The 23,439-nt window shown below is 51.3% G+C and overlaps 1 protein-coding gene across 1 annotated transcript in view; it reads left to right on the top strand.

Moving 5' to 3' along the window:
• Window positions 1-21,718, top strand: part of DDX31 (DEAD-box helicase 31) — a 73,655-nt gene extending 51,937 nt beyond the window's left edge. Inside the window, 2 exon segments of the mRNA NM_001101886.1 lie at window positions 1,755-1,923; window positions 21,086-21,718. Of these exon segments, the coding sequence (NP_001095356.1) occupies window positions 1,755-1,923; window positions 21,086-21,281 (365 nt within the window). The 3' untranslated portion in view covers window positions 21,282-21,718.
• The last annotated feature ends 1,721 nt before the right edge of the window (window positions 21,719-23,439 follow it).

Here is a 23,439-nt window from a genome sequence, read left to right as displayed (position 1 = left end):
TTATTATTTCTCATCGATTGGGAAAAGGAGTTCACTTTGCTCAGTAAATAGAGCTTTGATGGGTTCCCAGGATCCTTCCAGGAGCTGATCTGCTAAAATGACACTTTTTATTACTGTTCATAAACGCCGATCTCCAGGTGCTGCCTGGATATTACGTTTAAGCTGTGGGCAAACTTGCCGGTCCAGTGGCTCAAACAGTGAGGGTGAGGGAGACTGGTGCCTGCTTCCAGCAACTGGGTGGAGAGGGGCGGGGCTACAACTGGGCCAGGAAGGCAGGGACGCTCAGTCGGCGGATGAGAAAGGGCGCTCGTGAGAAAAGGGCAAGATACTTGACTCTCACTGTTGTCGAGAGACATTCCGGGGAAACCAGGGATGGAAGAATGGTTCCTCCAAGGAGCATCAGTGAAGGTGGATCCAGAGTGCCGCCTGCCTGGGAGCCGCCCCTGGCTTCTCTCTGGCCAGTGAGGGGTCCAGGACAGGGGCCTCTCTCTAACTTTAAAACAACCCAGACGTTCCTGGTTAGACTGTCTGGTGAACAGCTCTAAACCCATGGCAATCGATGACTGTTTTGAGAGCTCTTTTAGAAACTACATCCTTTTCTTTCTCCACTTTAAAATTCTTTTTTCATCTCCTTTTATACATATTCTTTGAATGGGTAAGAAACACTGCATTGGTCAATCCTGGGTGCTTTTGCGTGAATTTGGTTTTAAAATTTCATGAGTCTACGGTGAACTGGTATCAGTGATTCCTGTGCCTGGGGAACTGGAGGTGTGGCTTCTGGTGGAGGCAGGGTTTATAATAATAATAATAACGTGTAGGAATAATGAACATGACCCACAATCACGATAAAGCCTTATGGACCTTTTGGATTTTATAACATGTTTGTGTTAACTATTCAGAAAACTAAAATGTAATAGAAAATGTGTTCCCAATGTAAAGATCTAATGACTTCATTTTTCATAAGAAAATGGTATGCATCGATCCTGTCTTAGTTTCTTCACGCATTCTCTTGCTCATTCACTCGCACAACAAAAACCTGCTGTGGGACTTCCCCAGAAGTCCAGTGGTTAAGACTCCATGCTTCCAGTGCAAGGGGCATGGGTTTGATTCTTGGTGGGGGCACTGAGATTCCACATGTCACGTGGTGCAGCCGAAAAATAAACATGCTGTCTGCCAGGTACTGTGCTAGCCCCAGGTTTATAATGAGGAAGAAAACAGGGTCCCGCCTTCTAGGCTCATTATAAGCTACACAGTAAAATCTGAGATAATATCAGGTTTATTAAAGTGAAGTTATGTTGGGTTTATTCACTGTGTCCAGTAAGTGTTAGTCGCTCAGTCATACCTGGCTCTTTGTGACCCCATGGACTGCAGCCCACCAGGCTCCTCTGTCCATGAGATTTTCCAGGCAAGGATACTGGAGTAGGTTGCCATTTCCTTCTCCAGAGGTTCTTCCCAACCCAGGGATCGAACCCAGGTCTCCTGCACTGTAGGCAGATTCTTTACTGACTGAGCTACAGGGGAAGCCCGTAGACTTCCCCTGTGGCCGGTAGGCTTATTTATTTATTTTTAGGAATTAAACAAATATGTGAGTGTAGATTTAGGTTGCTCATGTCTGTCACGCCGTCCTGGTTGTGTGTCCGTTGTTGCCTGGCAGGGTGAACTGCACAGGACAGGCCTTAGGCTGGGCAGCAGAGACCTGTCCTGACCCACCCCCCCCCCCCCACCCCCAACCCCACCCCGCTACTGTCTTCCAGCCCTGCAGTCCTTCATCCGGGCCTACGCCACCTACCCCCGGGAGCTGAAGCATATCTTCCACATCCGACTGCTCCACCTCGGGCACATGGCTAAGAGCTTTGGGCTAAGAGATGCCCCTAAAAATCTTTGCGCCTCGGCCATGAAGAAGAAGAAAGCAAACCTGAAAAGGTAAGGTGGACAAGAGGCCGAGGGTCAGGTGGGTGTCGGGGGCTCTGCTCAGATGGGCAGCGGTGTGGTGGGCTGCTGTGTGCTCAGGGTAGACTCTGCCAGCTCAGGTTTCTGCGATTCTCTCACCATGCTGAGTGCTTGGATCAACCGGGAAAACGCCTAATCTGAATGCTTTTAAGGCATCTGCAGGAAGTCAGTGATGTCACCTGTTGGGTCCTGAGTGGTGGGGATTATTGGACCTACAAGACAAATTTCTTTGGACCATCTTCACTGCCCATGGGTAGAGTAACTCAGGGCTTGCCAGGGTCAGAGCTCCGGACATGCTGTGGGCTGCAGTCCACCCTGGAAGACTGTGGGGTGTCCATGAAACTCTGTTGTGGCCTCCGGGGGCCCCCAGCATGTGGTGCTGACATGCAACCTCCCATGGAGAGGCTGCACTGGTGTCATCTCCCTCCTCCCCTCCCACCCCCTCCCCCCAAAAAACACCTTAGGACCTGCCCAGGGGCCCTGGTGAGAGGAGAGCCTATGTGAGGAGGGTTGCCCAGCAGTTGGACGCTGGGCTCTGAGGCCATCTTCACAATTTCAGAAAGCCCTGAGATGATTCCCCTTAACAAAATGCAGTTGTGAGAGCTCTTCTTTCTCTCCTCAGAGATAGGTGTTCTCTCGGTACCAGCTCCAGGCTGTGTGCAAGCTAGAGTATCTTAGATGCCAAGAGCTGCTTTTACGGGGAGTTTGGGTGCATCGTGGTTACTACTTGTGTGATGTGTGGGTGGGAAGGGCTCAGAGAACCCACGAGTGCTCTGGATGGTTATCTTCCAGTGTGTATCCTTCTTTTTGCACGTCAGTTACAAATGCCAGTACCTCCTTGCCCTGCCGCCAAGCACCCATGGGCAGCACCACACTGTCACCTGTTCCCGCACCGTGTCTGTCTTGCACATTCACCAAGAAGTGCTGATCACATGCCAGCCTCACTGGGGCCTGGGTTCTCTGCTGTGAAATGGCAGAAGGAGGAGGCCATTGGTCTTGGAGTCGCAGGACTTGGCCTTCAGCTCCAGCTCCAGTTCTGATGTGAGCCTGTGAGCCTCAGACCGTATCTTTGCTTAATGTCTCAGAGCCTTGTTTTCCTCAACCATAAGAGGGAAGAGGAAATCTGTGCTTTTAGCCACTTCACAAGAATCAGAGGCCTGTGACGCGTGTCACTGTGCCTTTTGAAGCATGAAGGGCCATCGAGATGAAACACTGGAGGGCAGAGAGCTGGAGGCCAGGTGAGCTAGGATTTCAGAGCACCCAGCGGGAGCTGTCCAGGGGCTTGGCCCTCATGAAGCTCTTCATGGTGGATAAAAGGTTACCTGATTTTAGTTCCCATTTTGAAATTTTTAAGATGCTCGGTCTTTTCTCTTATACCGACCCCTGTCATATAGGACCACACCCCAGTACTTCTGCAAGGCAGGTGTTTCTCCGCACCCCCTTCTCTGATGCCTGGAGGAGATGGAGACACGTCCAGCTCTGCTTTCTTCCAGGCGGTTTTGAGGTGCAGAACATTGCCTGCTGCCACACATGGCCTGTCCTGGCCGGGGCTGTGGCCAGAGACCCCTCTGCTGGAGCCGGGTCCTCCCAGAGGGAAAGGGTGCCCCAGCTCCTTCCAGATTTGGGGTGCCTTGAACCAGAGTTAGCTTCCTGCCCTTGGGTTTGGGGTAGCTGACGTCTGTACGTGGTAACTGACTTTTAACAATGTGACAAAACCCTGAGGCTCACAGTCAGATCTGGAGTGACTGCCTAGTGGTCTGGAAGCCTGACCGTCGTGTCACCATCTCTAAAATGCTGACACTTGAAGAGGTAAGAATCGGGCTGCCAGGTGATGACTGGTAAGAGACTTGTATCATGTATCCTACTTCCTGCAGATCAGTGTGACCCCAGCAGTTCACTGTTGCGGCCGAGGTGCCTCCTCTGCCGGGGTGTGCCGACCTCTCTCCGGGAGCACAGGGCGGGGGGCCGGGGCTCGGCGCTGGCATTGTCCTCACCTTGCGAAGCCACCAGGGAGCGCGCCAGCCGCTGCCTCCCGCCCCCGCTGACCCGCGCTGGCAGATGGGCACCAGGACGAGTGTCCCCCTGTGAGCAGGGGATTTAACAGGGCTTTATTTAGGGAAGAATGGGCTGATTAGCCGATAAAGAGCATGTAAGATGGTATGGGGCAGCCTTTGATGTCTGGCTGGCGCAGCAGGGAGCCAGGCGCTGAGTGACAGCAGTGTGTCACAGGATTACTCCGCCCGGGACAATGCCGCGCTCTCTTCCTGCCATGTCACCGCCCTGTTACAGCCACTTGCCCGTTGTTATGCCCGTCTTTTGAAGGCATTTCTTCCCTCACTCCTTGCACCCTCCCGCCCCACCCCTGCCTCGCCAAGGCAGACGGGCCCTCAGGGATACAGTAAGGTACTTTTTCTTATTGGGGCGGGGGGAATCTTGTTGCTCCTGGAGGAAGAATGGCCGGGCAGCTAATCTGCTCATGGACCGTGTCATCGTGGCCAGGGAGGCGGCAGAGAGACCTGACAAATTCTCCACACCTCAGGCAGCGCTCGAGCCAGTGCCAGTTGCTGCTCTTTGAGGACGGGAAAGAAAAGTCCATTAAACCCCGCACGAGTGTGGAGAGTTATGCCATGGCCACAATAATCGTTCCAAGCTGAGGCGTCTCCTCTGAAATCCATCTGTCAGGAAAGAGAACAGCTTCCCTGGGTTTTGTGTGGGTGGATGAAATAATAGTGCTGAATTATCCAAACTGTTCTGCAGTCCATTTTATGGTGTTTACTTCCTCGAGTAATTGTGTCAGGCATAAACCTCTGATAATCTGCAAACCAAATTTATGAGACCGTAAGCATAATCCCGACTCACCTGCCATCCCCACCCAGAGTTCACCCAGGTGTTAGCTGGTGAGGCCAGGGCAGGGCACGCGAGGTGATGACCAGGCATTTCCGTGCAGTGACAAGGGGACTTCTGTCTCCTCTACATGCCTTTATTTCAGAAAAAGGAAAGACCGAGCTACCTTCCCCAAATGAGACCTTCCTCAGCAGGCGTGTCTCTGTCTCCCCCTTCAGTCCTCCATTCTGAAAGGAGACAGTAAGCACCTTCCCTGCACACAGAACTCTCGTGACGCCGACACACAGACCTGTCAGACAGCCCCAACCCCAGACACCTGCACACCATGCACGCAGGGTCAGTGCTGCTGGCAAAATACTGAGTGGCCCCTTAGCAACATCCAGCACAGGCAGTGTTTTCTTCTCGTGAAACGTGGTTCTTATTTTAAAGCCATGTATATTCAGCAATTCCTGAAATGAAACATACCTTCCAAAATCTCCATCTTCCCAGAAGACAGCACTGTCCACCCTGGGAGGGCAGAGTTGTGTTGTTCACCAGGGTGTTTGTCTGCCTTTCTAGGCAGTCATGCGTGTGAGTAGAACCTATCCAGCACCAGTGAGCAGACAGTTCCCTCATCTGTTTGATACTCTGAACAGTGGTTCAGGGACGTGGAAACTCTGAGCCTCAAGGAAGGGCTTGCTGTTACAATGGCAATGTGGAAGGGCACGTCTACTGGTCTTAAACCACCCTGTCTAATTTGGATTATATGCTATAATTGTAAATTTATCAAGACTTTTTCCCAGTCTAGTTTGTAGCTACCTGAGACTGGCCCCACCCCTGGCTTCTACCATCTGGGTCTTTCCCATGTTGCTGTTAATGCATAGATACATCTTTGAATAAATTTTCTCACACCAGCCGAGCTGAGTGTTGCCTGGTGGTACTGATGTGATCAAGCAGGTGAACAATCTACACTTACGGCTCTCTGGATCCGGGTGTGCTCTCAAGGCCCGGCAGGCCGGGACCCACAGTGGAAGGGGGCGTGGGGTGGTCCCCTTTGTCCTGCCCTCACCTCCCGGTCACCGTCCCCAGCACCACAGAGCGTGTCCTTCACCTCTGTTACTTCCAAAGTTCTACATTTAGTGTGCTCACTAAATAAGGAAACGTCCTTGGGGGCGGAATCATACTGCCAGACTTTTCTCATCTGTGAAATGCTTTATCACTAAAATTCAAATTAGAGATTGTGCAAACCTTTCCTTCAGTGTCTTATAATCTTGTGGCTACAGTCACCATCCACAGTGACTCTGGAGCCCAAGAAAATAAAATCTGTCATTGTTTCCACTTTTTGCCATCTATTTGCCAAGAAGTGATGGAACCAGATACCATGATCTTAGTTTTTTGAATGTTGAGTTTTAAGCCAACTTTTTCACTCTCCTCTTTCAAGAGGCTCTTTAGTTTGTCTTCACTTTGGCCTTTAGGGTGGTATCATCTGCATATCTGAGGTTGTTGATATTTCTCCCAGCAATCTTAATTCCAGCTTGTGCTTCATCCAGCCTAGCATTTTGCATGATGTACTCTGCATAGAAGTTAAATAAGTAGGGTGACACTGTACAGCCTTGACATACTCGTTTCCCAGTTTTGAACCAGCCCATTGTTCCATGTCCAGTTCTAACTGCTGCTGCTTAACTGCCATTCAGGCTCCTCAGGAGATAGGTAAGGTGGTCTGGTATTCCCATCTCTAAGAATTTTCTACAGTTTGTTGTGATCAACACAAAGGCTTTAATGTAGTCAATGAAGCAGAAGTAGATGTTTTTCTGGAATTCTCTTGGTTTTTCTATAATTCAGTGGATGTTGGCAATTTGATCTCTGGTTCCTCTGCCTTTTCTAAAGTCAATTTGTACATCTGGAAGTTCTCGGTTCACATACTGTTAAAGCCTAGCTTGAAGGATTTTGAGCATTACCTTGCTAGCATGTGAAATGAGTGCATTTGTACAGTAGTTTGAACATTCTTTGGCATTGCCTTTTTTTTGAAATTGGAATGAAAACTGACCTTTTCCAGTCCTGTGGCCACTGCTGAGTTTTCCAAATTTGTTGGCATATTCAGTGCAGCACTTTAACAGCCTCATCTTTTAGGAGGTGAAATAGCTCAGCTGGAATTCTGTCATTTCCATTAGCTTTGTTCATAGTAATGCTTCCTAAGGCCCGTTTGACTTCACACTCCAGGATGTCCGGCTGTAGGTTAGTGCTCACACCATTGTGGTTATCTGGGTCATTAAGATCTTTTTTGTATAGTTCTTCTGTGTATTATTGCCACCTCTTCTTAATCTCACCTGCTTCTGTTAGGTTCATACCATTTCTGCCCTTTATTGTGCACTTCTTTGCATGAAATGTTCCTTTGGTATCTCCAGTTTTCTTGAAGAGATCTCCAGTCTTTCCCATTCTGTTGTTTCCCTCTATTTCTTTGCATTGTTCACTTAAGAAGGCTTTCTTGTCTCTCCTTGCTATCTCTGAAACTCTGCACTCAGTTGGTATCTTCCCTTTCTCATTTGCCTTTTGCTTCTCTTCTTTTCTCAGCTATTTGTAAGGCCTTCTCAGACAATCACTTTGCCTTCTTGAATTTCTTTTTCTTTGGGATGGTTTTGGTCACTGCCTCCTGTACAGTGTTGCAAACCACCATCCATAATTCTTCAGGCACTCTCTTACCAGATCTAATCCCTTGAATCTATTTATCACCTCCATTGTATAGTCATACACTTTGCTTGTGGTTCAGCTGGTAAAGAATTTGCCCACAATGCGGGAAACCTGGGTTTGATTCCTGGGTTGGGAAGATCCCCTGGAGAAGGGAAAGGCTACCCACTCCAGTATTCTGGCCTGCAGAATTCCATGGACTGCATGGGGTCACAAAGAGTTGGGTACAACTGAGCGACTTTCACTTTCAGTGTATAATCATAAGGAATTTGATTCATATCTAAATGGTCTAGTGATTTTCCCTACTCTTTTCAGTTTAAGCCTGAATTTTGCAATAAAGAGCTCATGATATGAGCCACAGTCAGCTGCAGGTCTTGTTTTTGCTGACTGTATGGAGCTTTGCCATCTTCAGTTGTAAAGAATATAATCAGTCTGATTTCAGTATTAGTATTGACCATGTAGTGATGTCCATGTGTAGAGTCAGCTCTTGTGTTGTTAGAAGAGGGTGTTTGCTATGACCGGTGGGTTCTCAGGGCAAAACTCTGTTCGCCTTTGCCCTGCTTCATTCTGTACTCCAAGGCCAAACTTCCCCTCTGTTTTATACATGGCAATGTATAAATTTCAATGCTACTTTCTCAGTTTGTCCCACCCTCTGCTTTGTGTATCTGTTTTATATACAGTAGTGTTATCTGTTTATCCCAAACTCCTAATTTATCCCTCCCCTACCTTTCTCCTTCAGTAACCGTAATTTTGTTTTCTACCTCTGGGAGTCTTTTTCTGTTTTGTAAGTAAGTTTATTTGTATCATTCTTTAGATTCCACATAAAAGTGGCATCATATGATGTTTTGTCTTTGTCAGACTTACTTCATTTAGTATGATCATCTCTAGATACATCCTTGTTGCTGCAAGTGACATTATTTCATTCTTTTTATGGCTGAGTAATACTCTGTTGTAAATGCACCACGTCTTCTTTATCCATTCCTCTGTCAGTGGACACTCAGGCTGCTCCCATGTCTTGGCTATTATGGCTAGTGCTGCTGTGAACATTAGGGTCCATGCATCTTTTTGAGTGAGAGTTTCCTCCCGTTTTTCACCTTTGCTATGTTCTTCTCTATGATTCTCACTTGTTTAATAACTGTTAATAACCTGCAAGAGTTACCATGTTGGATATACTCTGGTATGAGAAGTTCTTGGGGCTCAGGTGATAAAGACTCTGCCTTGCCCCCGTCAGCCATCTCCCTGCCCTCCTCATTCATTAAACACTGATCGTGTTATGCAGTGATGAAGGGTCTGGGTTTTGCACACACGGGCATCTTGGTTGGATCACTTACCGTTTCTGGGGATCAACCAGGTGATGAGTACAAAGCCTCGACACCATGTCTGGGACTGGACTTGGGAGCACTTGTGGATATGCCGACCGGGATAGGAGTGCTGGTTCTTCCCGCCGGCCTTCCTGACGCTTAATTGTCCGTGGACCAGAAAGCATGAATGTGCCATTCACTGCCAGCCTTTTAGCACCTTGAACTTTGCTTATCAGGAAGCACCTTGAACACACGAGCTGGTGCCTCCAAGACAAACATGAAGACGCTGCAGCTGCATCTCCCTGCAAAGCGATATTCTCGTTAGGGGCAGCTTGCCTGCCAGTTTTTATGTGGCATTTACAACCTCCCTAATATCACTTAATTAGCTGAAGGCAGTCCTGGAATTTTGCCCACCGTGAGATTTCTCTCCATTTCGTGGAGCCAGTCGTCATCCTGCCAGAAGACAGATCGGCCAGACGTGAGTGCAGAGGCTGGAGCAAGCCCCTGAACACTGAAAGTCAGTGTTTAATTAAACGTCAATAAAGCTGGTCAATACTGCAGCATTTCCGAAGAAAGGACGGTCAAATAGGTCAGGGAAACACTTTAGACACGAAGGACCTAAACTCAGTCTTCAAGTGAGGCAGGGTGTGGAGAGACTACGGAAAGGGAAAGAGAGCCAAGTACAGTGCGTGTGCATACGTTTCCTTAGGCAGGCATACATGTGTACATGTGTGCACATGTGCATGGACACGCATCTTTGTGAAGGCTGAGACACAAAGGAACAAAGAGAATTAAAAGTGGGCATCCCTGGTGGCCCAGTGGTGGAGAATCCACAACAAAGGAAACACAGGTTGGATCCTTGATCTGGGAGGATCCCCCAAGCCGTACTGAGGAGCAGCTGTGCCCACGTGCCACCCCTGCAGAGCTGCCTCCAGCCATGGAGCCCAACCGCTAGAGCTCCTGAACCTCACAGCCGAGGGCGCACGCTCCAAGAGGGGCCACCACACCGCAGCTGGAGAGTGGCCCCCGCTCGCTGCAACTAGAGAAGGGAAAGCCCCAGCAGCAGCGAAGACTCAGCATACCCAAAACAAAAATGAGTGAATGAATGAATAAACAAAAACCAATGACCAGAGTAAGTTTGGAGACATTTAACAGACTGACCAGAGCTAAGAGTTGACAACAGCAAACAGTAGAAAATGTGAACCAAAGCAAAACCAAATTATGGAGAGTCTTGAAAGTCAGGCAGTGGAATGCAGGCTTGATTTGGAAAGAAGTGGAAAGTTCCTGGAGGTTTTCAAATCCGGTTGCAGCAATACTGTGTGGTCCCCAAGATTACGAAGCCCAAAGCAAGGGGGTTGGGTAACTACCATCTAAAAATGATGAGGACAGTTTAAACAAACATCCCATAGCTTAACTTCTACACTGATATTAATAACTTCTAGCCACTGATGTGTATACTATCCTCCTTAAATTCTTCATTAATCACGCGTAACAGAGATTCTCCACAATGGTCTTTAAAGGACGCATGGGGTGTCTCTCCGCCCCCAATCTCAGGGCAGTGTTGTGCTCTGCCGACCCATCTCCTGGCCCCTCTGGCCTCCTGGTGATGATCCGTCTCTTCCCTTAGCTCCCCAGCCCTCACCTCATGAATCCCCAAAACTGCACTTCTGGAACAGTCCGCTGCTGAGTCTCCTGCAGCCACTGTGCTCCCTGCTGACTGGCGCTCCCCTCACCCATCAGGCCCTTGCTCCCTCCAGTGTTTCGGTGAGGTCTCCTTACTCTCGTGATGAGAACACACCCCTGCTCCCTCATGCTCCTGTTGGGCCTTTGCCCAGCGTGCTGCAGGCCTGGGCCTCTCCCCTCTCCTCTTTGTCTTCGGGCCCTTGTCCCTCCTGCAGGGAAGCCTTCTCTGGCCTGCCTGGGCAGACACCTCACCATCCCTCAACACACACTGCCATCTCCACAGCCCTCCACTGTCTGTGGTGTCTGCGTGTGTGGGTGCAGTCTGCTCCTCCTCTGCCTCCATGTAGCTCAGGGTGGAAACTCTGTCTGGTTTTTCTTATCGCAGCCCCAGCACTGACCTGGCACATAGTAGGCGCTCAGGAAGTGTTTTCGAATAGATGGCTGGAACCTCAAAGCCTGCCGTCATCCTGAGAGGAAGACAAAGGGAAAGAGAAGAGAGGAATTGTTGTGGCATGGGAACCAGTCCGATGCCTCTTAATTGTTTCATGAGCCCAGCAAACAGCAAATCCTGCTTTTTGGAGCCCCGACCGCTCCTCGGCTAGTCCGTCCTGAGAACAAGCACACGGTCACTTTCCTCGTAGCGTGAAGCAGCCCCGCGGAGGACCACGCCTCTGGCCCTATTTGCCCGGTGTTGCGGTGTAAGAGGCATGGGGACTGACCTGCAGAACGTGGAGACGAGGGGGTTTGCAGTGGGGGCCTCCACCGGCCTGGACAAGACCAGAGCAGATGCCCTGTGGAGGGTCAGTTCGCTGGACCTTAGCCTGAAGGAAGTGTGGAATCCTGAAGAGTAAGATGGAAGTGGCGCTGAACTTGACTGTCAAACCTGGAACATCTAGACCACGTCAGCCCCTGGGAACCGGAAGAGTGTGTCCTCAACAGGTGATGGGGTATCCTCAAGACAGGAGGGCAGTGAGGAGCTCGCCACATGAACCTGTGGTTTAAAGATGAATTAGGATTAAGATTTTATTTTCTTGGGCTCCAGAATCACTGTGGACGGTGACCGCAGCCATGGAATTAAAAGACATTTGTTTCTTGGAAGGAAAGCTATCACAAACATAGACAGCATATCAAAAAGTAGAGACATTATTTTGCTGACAAAGGTTTGTACAGTCAAAGCTATGATTTTTCCAATCCAGTGGTCACGTATGGGTATGAGAGTTGGACCATAAAGAAGGCTGAGCGCCAAAGAATTGATGCTTTCAAATTGTGATGCTAGAGAAGAGTTGAGAGTCCCTTGGATAGCAAGGAGATCAAATTAGTCAATCCTAAAGGAAATCAACCCTGAATATTCATTTGAAGGATTGGTGCTGAAGCTGAAGTTTTAGTGTTTTGGCCACCTGATGCCAAGACGCGACTCACTGGAAAAGCCCCTGATGCTGGGAAAGATTGAGGGCAGGAGGAGGAGAGGGTGGCAGAGGATGATATGATTGGATAGCATCACCAAGTCAGTGAACCTGAATTTGAGCAAACTTTGGGAGATAGTAAAGGACAGGGAAGCCTGGTGTGCTGCAGTCCATGGGGATTCAGAGTCGGGCATGACTTAGTGACTCAACAACAAGGATTAAAAGAGAATTTTCACCTAGAACCTGGGTAAGCTGCACAGGGTGTAGACAAGAGTATATTCTCCCAGCTTCTCTGTCAAGGGCAGCCTTGAAGCCTACACTGGATTGTCTCTCTGGGACAATTGTACGAAGAAGAAGCGTCCAGACCGGGACATGGGGCAGGGCCAGTGCCGTGGTCGGTGACTGGGTCTCTTATGAGACCCAGGCGGAGAACCCTGGTACACCGTGGTTGCTCAGGGATGATGTGTTTATTGGGTCCCCAGTCATGTTCACAGGCAGCCCTGGCAGGCAGGGCTCTGCGGAGAGCTGGCCCTCCTGCTCTCGGCACCCTGCTGCAGCCTTCGGTCGCTCCCTGCCCTCTGACGCAACCGAGCTCCACGTGATGACAGCTTTGCACATGCGCCCCTTTGCATCTGGCCCTTGCTTCTACCCCTGTTTTTTTCCTACCTGACACCGTGCAATTACCAGCTCTCTGCCTCCTCATGGAGCACCCGCCCCCTCATCCCCACCCGGCTAATGAGGCGATTAGAGGGATTTCACGGTGACCCTGCGCTTCCTCCACACCTGGGTCACCTGCAGACAGCGGGAACCATGGGCACACTTTCAGGCAAGCAGTCTAGACTGACAACAGAGCAGGAACCCAGACAGCCTCTCCCGGGAGGCTGCTGGGACGGCCACATTCACCGTTGGAGCCTTCCTGGTGCAGCAATCAGGAGATGTGGCCGGCCCAGCATGCATCAGCAGATGCCAGACGAGCCCTCGTGCAGCAGAAGACACAGCCCTCCATCGCCTTGTCCTGGCTTGAGGCTCCCCTAGTAAAGACTGACGGAGAAGTCAGGAGGGAGCACGCCGGTCCCCCGGTTATCCACGTGCTGCTCACACAGCTTCCATTCCCCTGAAGGCGACCACTCCCCTCCTCTCACCTGTCCCCACGTTCCTCGGGCTCCTTCCCGTCACCAGCCCTCCACGTCCTCTCTGCTTTTATGACCCAGAACCTTCCATCTGGTTAGGGCCCACACGAAATGCCTCCAGGTCTTCTTCAGAGGCGATCTGTCTGCACTGTGGTCCTAAGGTTCTGGCAGCAGTCTGAAGTATGGAGGGATGTCTTACCCACTGAACAGCCCAGGACGGGGACGTGGTTTGAGAACCAACATCCCGGGGTGTGGTGTGTGGCTCTTTGCCTGTGGGTTTTCTGTTCTTTGCTGGTGGCGGCAGCATCTCTCCCAAGGGTATACGTGTGCCCTGGGCTGTGTAGAGTCCGTGTGTGTGGTCTTGGAGACGTCACGTGGCCCCGAGTCTGGGCGACCCCAGAGCCTGCGCACCTTGCTTTGCTGCTTTGCGTGCACGCTCAAGATGCTTCTGGCTTCTGGAGTCAGTACTGGGCTGAGTAACCGGTAGATGGATTCTGTGGAGGGTGTTTTTTTCCACGTGAACAGATAATTCTCTGTGTAACAAGAGAAGCAGACTTAGAGCGGGAGGTGTTTCGGTGCCTAGGTGGAAGGATTTGATTTGAAGCCAGCAGAGCAGCAAACCTTCCTGGAGTGGGCTGGAGAAGCTTTCTGCTCCTGAGACATATCTTTGAGAAGAGACAGCTATGGGCAAGATGTGGGTCCGACTTTTTCTCTCATTTCCTTCCCAGTCTAGGCAGAGGGTGCAGGGGAAAGGGGCTGGGCTTGGATGATCAGGTCGTGTGAAGCGTGGGGAGAGAAGACAGACACGCAGCACCCAGCGGGGCTTGGAGTCGTTGTCCAGTACACGTGTTCCCTTCTCCCTGCCCTCTTCTCTCCGAGTCTGTGAACAAACAGCACAGGCTTCACAGATGCGTCCTGAACGTTCCTGCCGCCTGCGCCCTGTGCCGTTGGTCACAGTGCTCCTTGGTCTTCCATAAGGCTGTGTTTCCAGCTCCTGGTGGAGGTAGGGTGCTCACAGCCTCCAGGGTGAACCCTCCTCACTAGTTGGGGCTCCTGAAATAAGCCCAAAGTGACCATTTTCATCTTCTAGCCTTTAGTCTCTGAGATTGAAATGCCGAATGTGCGTGATTTACAAACAGAACAATACAGGGTGTTGTTCTCGTTGATCAAAGCCGCCCTGGGTCACGTGACAGCGCGTGAGGTGTCTGATGACGCCCCTCGTCTGCTGTCTCCTAGCTGCTGATAATAATAATAGTCAACGCTTTCCGAGTGCCTTCGCGATAGGTTCTCTGATACTCGCTTTGATTTGTTGGTTCGTTTCATCCTTTGAGAGTGAGCAGACTGGCACTGGGAGAACTAGGTGCCTTGAAACTCAGAGAGCAGGTTGCACGGGCATTGCAGGGCGGCGCTGGGTCCTCCCCCACCCAAAGTGGCTCTGCTCTGGCAGCCGGGCCCAAGCCGCACTGCCCCGGCACCTCCAGCTGCCCCACGTCCAGCCCGGCATCTGGGTGGCTTTTCTCTCCACCCAGGTTCTTTTCAAAACTGGCTCATCCAGCTGCCTAAACATGCAGTAGAGACCGGCTGGCCCAGAGAGGAGGGCGGCCACATCTGTCACTGCAGCCACTGGTGACAGCAGGGGTCACGGCTGCCACCCACGTGGCACTCAGCCCCAGCCGGACTCCCGTAGAGCCATGGGTCTGCTCCTGTGGTCCTCCGTGTCCTCAGGTGCTGTCCCTCCCCAGTGTGGGGCAGGGTAGGGACTCACACCCAGGCCTCCTGGCATCACACTGTAGCTTCTCCCATCCTTGGCATCAGGTCCGCCCCGCGGTTCAGGTGGAAACTCCTGGCAGCCTATCCCCTGCCCGTGTGCAGGTATGACGATCCAGACCACCCGCCTTCTCTGACCCACCAGCAAGCCCTCCAGTGGCCCCAGTCCAGGGTCACCTTTCAGTGAGCCCATCCTTCCGGCCTGCTGAGGTGTTGTGGGTGTCCTGCCGTCCGTTGTGTTAGCTGTCCCTGCTGGCTTCTGGTCTGCAGGTGTGATAAACACGCCTTGTAGTGTCATGCAAGTCACCGATAATAGTGTCGCGCAGGACAGGTCCAGAGGGACTGGTGCCGGAATCCTGCCCCGAGCTCATCCGTCTCAGTCAGTATTCACAGGATGCAGTCACACCAGTTCCAAAAACTTCATCGTTTCCATGTCCAGCCTGTGTTTCTCCATCTTGACAGTTTCACAGAGAATTAGGCTTTATAAAGTGTTCTTCATTTTCCCTTCACACAACCCCTGCCCCACCCCGTAGAGGCCTTTCCTGACGTGGAAGGAGTCTCAGCTTGGAGGAAGCTGCCGACTCTGGAGGGCCGTCAGGGGAGGGCACGCTGGACCATCAGAGTCCTCGGCTTACATCTTGTTGGGGCCCGTGGAAGGTTTCTGGCACTTAGGTAACCCTGAAGCTCCACGTACTTCTGGGGTTCTCACTCAGGGTGTCGCTCTCAGACCCCGGCCATCTCGGCATTGTTTCTGTCCCCTTTCCAGCACGGCTCCTCTCCAGGCGGCAGGGCGGGCCGGCATCTCCCTACTGATCACCTGGGACCTGCACGGCCTGACACCCGCCCGCGCCCGGCTCCTCACGGGGGGCTGGCGCTCAGGGGTGAGGCCAAGACCCACTTTTCCTCCATTTCTGTGTCCACGAGTCACTCAGGCACTTTGCTGGGATAGCTCGCACCAGCCTAACAGGGCTCACCTGGAATGCAGTGTCTTCTGGGGCCCTGGAGTTTTACAGATGCTCGAGTTGGTTTGATCCTAAGATGCTGCAGAGAAGGCATCCTTAAGACAGGCTGCCCACCAGTGCCTGTCTCTGCCGAAACATAAACTGGGGTTAAAGAGCCTGATGCACTTCCTTCCCTTCCATGGCTGTCAGAGGTCTGACAGCCTGTGTCCCTTCAGTGCGCTGACCTTCTCGTCCACACTAGCGGGTTCTGTACCTGAACGACTGTGTTGCACATGGAGGACTGCCTGTCACCTTCTCCCTGGAGTTATCAGTCACTCTCGCTGTCACCCGAGAGCCACCTAAACCCCCTCAGATTCAGGGCCTTTCTTCATCTGCAAGGGTTGGGGCCAGGCAGGAGGGTGCAAACCTGGAGGTGGCCTCAAGCCATCTTCTCAGTGGCTATGATTTGACTTACTTTCGTATTTAAATTTGCTGAACACCCCCATAGTTCGTATTTGCTTGTGTGTTAGTATGTTTGGTGGACCTACTACCCGGCCAGTTTGGCATCATCAGCATCACCATTATCACATACTCACTAAATATGGTCAGCAGAGAGTGTTCTGAGAGTCTGAAGGAATGTTCTAGAGGGAGATTTCAAGACCATGGGGGAAAGAGTTCTTGTTTAGTGACTGGGGTAACTGGATAACTCTTGGGAAGAAAAGGTTGAATTTGCCACATCCTACCATGCTGCTGGTGCTGCTAAGTTGCTTCAGTCGTGTCCGACTGTGCGACCCCATAGACGGCAGCCTACCAGGCTCCCCCGTCCCTGGGATTCTCCAGGCAAGAACACTGGAATGGGTTGCCATTTCCTTCTCCAATGCATGAAAGTGAAAGTGAAGTCGTGCAGTCATATCCGACTCTTAGTGACCCCATGGACTGCAGCCTACCAGGCTCCTCCGCCCGTGGGATTTTCCAGGCAAGAGTACTGGAGTGGGGTGCCATTGCCTTCTCCCATCCTACCATAAACCAAAATAAAATCTAGATAGAATTAAAGCAGTAGCAGGCTCAAAGAAAATTGTTGTTGTTCAGTTGCTAAGTTGTGTCTGACTCTTTAAGACCCCGTGGACTGCAGCACACCAGGCTTCCCTGTCTATTACCAACTCCTGAAGTTTGTTCAAACTCATGTCCATTGAGTCAATGATGCCATCCCACCATCTCATCCTCTGTCACCCCTTCTCCTTTTGCCTTCAGTCTTTGCCAGCGTCAGGGTCTTTTCCAGTGAGTGAGTCAGGTCTTCACATCAAGTGGCCAAAGTATTGAAACTTCAGCATCAGTCCTTCCAATGAATACTCAGGGTTGATTTCCTTTGGGATTGACTAGTTTGCTTTCCTTTCAAGAAACACAGTATACTTGAATATTTTAAAAAGCTGGAATGAGGAAGACTTTTCTAAGCATGATCCTAAAGCTGTAAAATGTAAAATATTGAGAGACTAGACAATATATAAAAATGCATCTGTTATCCTCTGATACAATTTACAGTTCTGTCCTGCAAAAGCATGCCACATGTTAGACTGACTTTTTACCTAGGATGGTTGTCTCTGAATTTATTGGTGACGTTGGGAGAAGGTGCTGAGAGCTCTCCTTTTCAGTGGTCATCCTTGCAGGCGTATTGATTTCCTAATTAGGCTGGATTTCACCTCATTGGCAGTGGAAGTGGCATCTGCCTGTCCTGCTGGGTAATCCAGCCTAGTAACGGAGGGGGGGTTATCCAGCCTTCACTACAAGGGAGTTCCCTGTGGTTAGATAAACTGATCTGTTGCTTGGTAACTACGGGATTACTCTGGTGGATGCTCAGGACGCCCACTTGAGAGGGGCTTGGGTATTTGAAGGGCAAGGAGGGCAAGAAAGTTGGCAAGTTTCTGGGAGAACTGCAGCTTGGCAGGAGAAGGAGCCGAGGCCCCACGCACCCGTCGTTTCATCTTCCCATCTGTACTTCACCCGTTCGGGTGCTGGGCCCCAGAACAAAGGAAAAGCAGGCAGCTCCTGTCAGGGTGTCTCCTGACAGCAGGGGGAACCCGTACAGGGCCGACCCCAAGGCCCTTCCTCCTGCAGAAGAGGTCCGAGCCTGGAAGGCAGGACCCCCTGTTTGCTCTCTGGACTGTCACTCAAGAGCTGGAGTTTGGGTCTCAAGTCGGAAGAATAGTGATTAAAGTAAAATCATAAGGAATCCTAAAATAGCTAGGAAATGTTGAGATCATAACCTCAAGACAAGCACATCCCGCTTTCTGCCAGCATCTTCTGCCTCAGTCAGGGTAGACTCGGAGACCCTGAGAAATGTTCCTGATCAAGGCACCGCCTGCCCACCAGGGGTCACCTTCCAGAGCCCCAGGCCTGGATCAAGGGCAGGAGCCACGCCAGAGAGGTCACCTTCCCAGCCCAGGCCTGGCTGAGCTTGTCAGCCCGGAAGGACCGGTCTCCCATGACTCAGAGGCAGACTGAGGGGGGCCTGGGGGGCGGCGTGTGTGTGCAGTTACGCATCACACTCTGTGTGCGTGTATACACTGGTACATCGCACGGGCGCGTGTGCGTGCAGTTATGTGTCATGGTGTGTGTACAGTTATGCATCACACTCTGTGTGCGTGTATACACTGGTACATCGCACGCGTGCGTGTGTGTGCAGTTATGTGTCATGGTGTGTGTGTACAGTTATGCATCACGGTGTGTGTGCGTGTATACACTGGTACATCGCACACGCATGTGTGTGTACAGTCATGCATCAGTGTGTGTATGTGTGTATACACTGGTATATTGCACGTGTGTGTGTGTACAGTCATGCGTCACACTGTGTGTGTATGTGTGTATACGCTGGTACATTGCACGCGTGCGTGTGTGTACAGCTATGAATCACTGTGTGTGTGCGTGCATGCACGCACTGGTGCATCACACGCCTCGGCATGGCCTCTGATGCCAGGTCTGGAGCCCAGCTGCTGGAGCGCAGGTGGCTGCTGAGCACCCGGGCTGGAAGCAGGCCGCATCCTTGCTCTGTGCCCCGCACTGCCGGCAATTAGCGTATCAGTCCCCAGTAAGATGCTGGTTATTTATGTTGCCTTAACAGTGGCAGGAGCCAGCGTCGGAGTGGTAGCGCTTAGGCTGCTGGGAGGATATTTTGACTGAAATTTTGCATATTTTGAAACTTGGGTTGTTACATTTAAAATTATACACGATGTGAATACCTGGCTTCAAACAAGAGGGGAGAAAAAGCATTCCTTCCTGTCAGAACCTTTCCAGTCTGTCTGTCATGTCACCCGACTAAAAATAAACCGCACACCCGGGAACTGGCAGCATTCCGTTTGGAACACGCTGGGCGCATTCAGCTGTAGGCCCATCTCCCGCTGCGTGCCACCCTCAGGTGAGCCCCAAGCGTGGACGGACCTCCACCGGGGCCTGGGGGTTAGAGCCACTGCCCATCTGAAAGGGAGAGCCCAGCGCTGACATCAAGGCCCCAGCGTTGGTCCCAGCTCCCCTGCGGCCTAGCTGGAGTCTCTTGGCCTCTCTGGACTTGAGCTGCCCTGGGTTAACTGTGGTTGTCTGCAGCCCACGTGCCAGCCACCAGCCAGCACTCCATATGTCTTATTCTCTTTCACCTTCACAGAGCTTGTGAACTACGTTTCAAGGATAGTCCCCATTTTTCAGATGCGGAGGCTCGAGGCCCCCGTCAACGTCATTCAGCTAGTGAGTGACAGAGCAGGGTTCCAGGCCCGGTCCCCGCTTCACGCTGCAGCTCTCCTCTCCCAGCTCCCCCTGTCCTCCAGCCTCCGCCAGCATTGCCCCACTGAAACATCCCTGTGAGTCGTGAAGGCCTCCTCCATGTCAAATCGCGGTGGTTTGTCGTCCTTGATCCCGCTGGGCCCTCCTGTTCCGCCCGGTGGTTCCATCTGGGACCGGCTGGTGGGAAGAGCTCAGGCTTGTGTCCATGGCCCATGTTTGCGTCTGGCTTACACTCTTGGGAGGTGGATGGTCTTGGGGCAGTACTTCCCCTCCTCTGGCCTCAGTTTCCTCGTCTGTAATCTGAGATGGTGACCAAGCCTGCCTCGTGGAGTGACAGTCCTCCCCCGCGCCAGCTCTGACCTCCTCACCACGCCCTGTCCTGCACTGCACACACGTGTTACTGCAGACGCCTGACCCTTAACCACAGGGTACTGTCAGCCCCGGCCTCGGCTTCGAGTCTTCTTCCCCGCACAGGTTGGCTTTGCATTTTTCCCCGTTTGTGACTGGCATGGATTGAAACCCCCCACCCCCCATCACGTGCACCCCACCCTCTGCAGTGTGAGTGTAAAGGGAGACGGTAGCTTTAACCTAGTTACAGACTTCCTGATCACTTTACTGGCACAGTATTAGTCTCGTAGTTAATTCCTGGGCTTTGAAGGAGTTCTGTTATATTTATTTTCAGTCTGACGTATCCTCTGATTTTTACAGCAAAGGGAATGCTGTCGATGCAGGTAGCAGAGGGTAGCGTCTGCCTTCTTTTAGAGCCCAAGCTGGTGCCACCTCAGGGTTGAAGGCACCGTGGGCACAGCGAGACGGATCCTCTGGTGACGACCCTGTTGTTTTGGATAAAATCTTGTCTTAAGAAGCATTATTTTACTCTTCAGTTTTCATAATCGTTTTTTCTGTGTACGATTGAACTTCTACAAATTTCCCCCTCTGATCTTCCGATCAAATAAACGATGAAGCGGCTGCCTTTTGAAACCAGTTACTAGGATTCACCATCTGACATTGATTTTCAGGCTTTGGCATTTTCCATGCGGGTTGGGTCCATCCCTGGTGCAGATGCCGCGCCGCCGTCTGCCCAGGCACACCTGGGTGTGGGACTTTTAGGGTCAGAAATGATTTATTATTACTAGAGGCTCTTCAGTCAGGGAAGAGGTGTCGGTGGCAGCCACCGCAGCCCCCACCAGCCTCCCAGCCGGGTCCCCAGGAGGCAGCCAAGGGCAGGGGGTTCCCAGGCACTGGCGTGCAGAGTGTTGTGAGTTTCAGGGTGGGTTTCCCCCCATCCCTTGGCAAACTGCTGTATCATACACCTCATTTGCCATCAGAGTATGAGTGTGTTTCATTCTTTTCTTTCCGTGAAAACAACACAGAACAAAGCCTCACTTTTAAAAATGCCATGATATTTTGCCACCGTTATGAAAATCTGTCAGCAGCGTATCTAATCTTGCGGTGCATAGAATATCAAAACAAGCGCTATTGAAGGGATTGTACTTCTGTTAATACAAAAATGTCAGTTCCGCACTCTCGGAACCAGCTGCCATCCGCCTCTTCCCAAATGAAGAAGGAAAAAAGAAATAATAATAAAGTTTCCTTTCTCCCCCCGCCCCCACCCCACTATCACTGCTCCTCAGGCCTGACCTTCAGAGGAAGAAGACCCAGAGTAAGCAGCGCCTGGCTGAAATCTTGCGTTCCGAATATGCCAGCGGGATGGAGACTGGCGGCACCAAGGTCAGAAAGCAGAACACGCGCGGGGGGCCGGCCAGCCAGCCCCGCGGCGCCGCCCGCACCCCGGGCCCAGCCTCCGCCTCCGCCGAGGGAACAGATTAAACACCCCCCTCCCTCCCGCCCCCAGGCCTCCCGGAAAGTATGTTAACCTCTGCCTGCACAGGACAGGGCCTCCGGGTGGACCCTGGAGTGGGCGTCCTGTTCTCATCAGGAACCCCGTGAGAGCTGAGGGTGCCACCGCCACCCCCTGCAGACCCCTGTCCCTGCGGGGGCAGGGGTCAACAGAGGGTGGATTACCTGATTACCCTGCCTTGTTTAAGACCCCTCTCAGATGTATTCCATCACTGCCCGTAGATCACATGAGCACTTAATCACTTAATATAAATCCTGACGTCCTGCGGCACCCACCCGGAGGGGATCCTGCCTGGTGATGCCGTTCTGAAGAAGTTTCACCATTCACTTTAAGCTGCCCTCTACACGTATGTTAGCCTGAATTTTGTAAAACAGGATTTTAAAAACTGGAATTGGTAAAGAGAAAAGACTATCAGATCCTTTTCTTGATGTATACAAATGCTTTATTAAAAAGGACCAAATGAGCTTTTGGTGTGGGTCACAAATGCCTCCGGGTCTCAGTTCCCGAGTATGCAAGTGGCTCTGAGCGCCCACGTCACACTCACCTGCGATGCTCTGTCCTTCTTGTCATGGGGAAAACGTACTTTCTTAGGACTAATTGATTTACTGTTGCCTTTTTCTAGTTTGCCTTTGAAGTCAAAAGGCACCGCTGCCTGAGCGTTCTCTTCCGTCTTGTGCTCCAGAAAGGCTCGGGGTCTGTACTGCGGCCCAGGCCACAGCTGCCCCTCCCCCGTTGTGTTTTCTGGGAGGTCTGAAGGAGAACCCCCCGGGGCGTATTGATTTCCCAATAAATGTAAGATTTGGGCAGGGTAACTCCAGTGGCCCAGGAGAGGGGGAGCAGAGCCTCCTGGCCCTCCTGTCCTCGGGCAATGCTCTCTCCACCTCTCCTCTTGTTCTCAGCCCCCATTCTCTGAAGTTACTAGCACGAGTGTGGAGGCCCCCTTAACCCCTCCAGAGCAACGTGAGCTCAAGGGCCCGGCGAGGATGGTGAGCGTTACACAGGCAAGCGGTCTGCGGGGGCCATGGGGAGCCGGGAGGCCTCCTGGCCTCCATCCCTCAGGTGTAAGGTGAACATGGGTGGACATCCCACCAGAAGGGACGTGTCCTGAAGGTGAGGGTGAGTCTCATAAGCCCTGGCCCACCAGTGCAGGGAAAATGTGGCCTCAGAGACTTGGCTGTCACATCGGAATTAATAGGGATCTTTGGTGAAATCTGTAACAATGATAATAAATAAATACACCTGCAGCACACGCCATACTGACTCTGGGTAAGTCTGCCACCTACTTTTGGTTTCCATATGTGAGAGTCCACAAGATTGGGATGAGAAAAGAGGGGATCAAACTTTGTCAACAAAACCCAGCTGTCAGAGGGTTAATGCCAGTGATCTGGAATGATCAAAGAGAAACCCTGCTTTCCCTACCTCCCCCCACGAAAAATACTCTTTCCATGAAAGGAGGAATCTGCCCTGGGAGCGGGCAGAAGTGCCAGGACCCTGCAAAGCATTTAAGTGACTGTAATTCTGAGATCTAGACTTCCTCTTCATGTGCTGAGACTTAAGTGAAGGTTTCTTGCCATGGATGCTGTCTGGGCCTGTTTCTAAGTAGAATCAATACATTACCCCCAGTTAATAAAGAAACATGGATTTAGCAGCTTTAAGGTTAATATTATCTAAATTTAAATAACCTTAAAATAAATCTCTTTCTCTCTTATTATGGCTCTTGACAGATTATACATTTCAGGCATCAATTAGGGAAAGCTTTAGCCTAATTCCACTGTACATATCCTAATTTTGTGTGTATTTCTAATCTTGCTTCTTTTTCTAATTTTCCAAACTTACCTCTTTCTCTGTCTCATAAACCTGATCCCCATATTTAGAAGTCAGAGAATCTGGACATTTCATGGAATGTTGCAGCCTAAAGCTTTTTTCCCTCATGGGCTTGTAAAATGCTCTTTTTTAATCCCAGACATCTTCATGTTTGGAACCCTATGGGCTGAGCATCTTCACAGGGCCCCCCATTCTCACGCACTAAAGGGCAGAGAGCCCTCGGTGAGTGATGAAGGAAGGCCGAGCTGATGCAACGCAAGCGACATTTTCCACTTTGAGAGAAGCAGAGCCAACTGACTCTCA

Source organism: Bos taurus, chromosome 11 (assembly GCF_002263795.3).
Source record: "Bos taurus isolate L1 Dominette 01449 registration number 42190680 breed Hereford chromosome 11, ARS-UCD2.0, whole genome shotgun sequence".
NCBI lineage: Eukaryota > Metazoa > Chordata > Mammalia > Artiodactyla > Bovidae > Bos > Bos taurus.
Note: the sequence above shows the minus strand (reverse complement) of the source record. Positions and strands in the feature narration are given on the sequence as shown.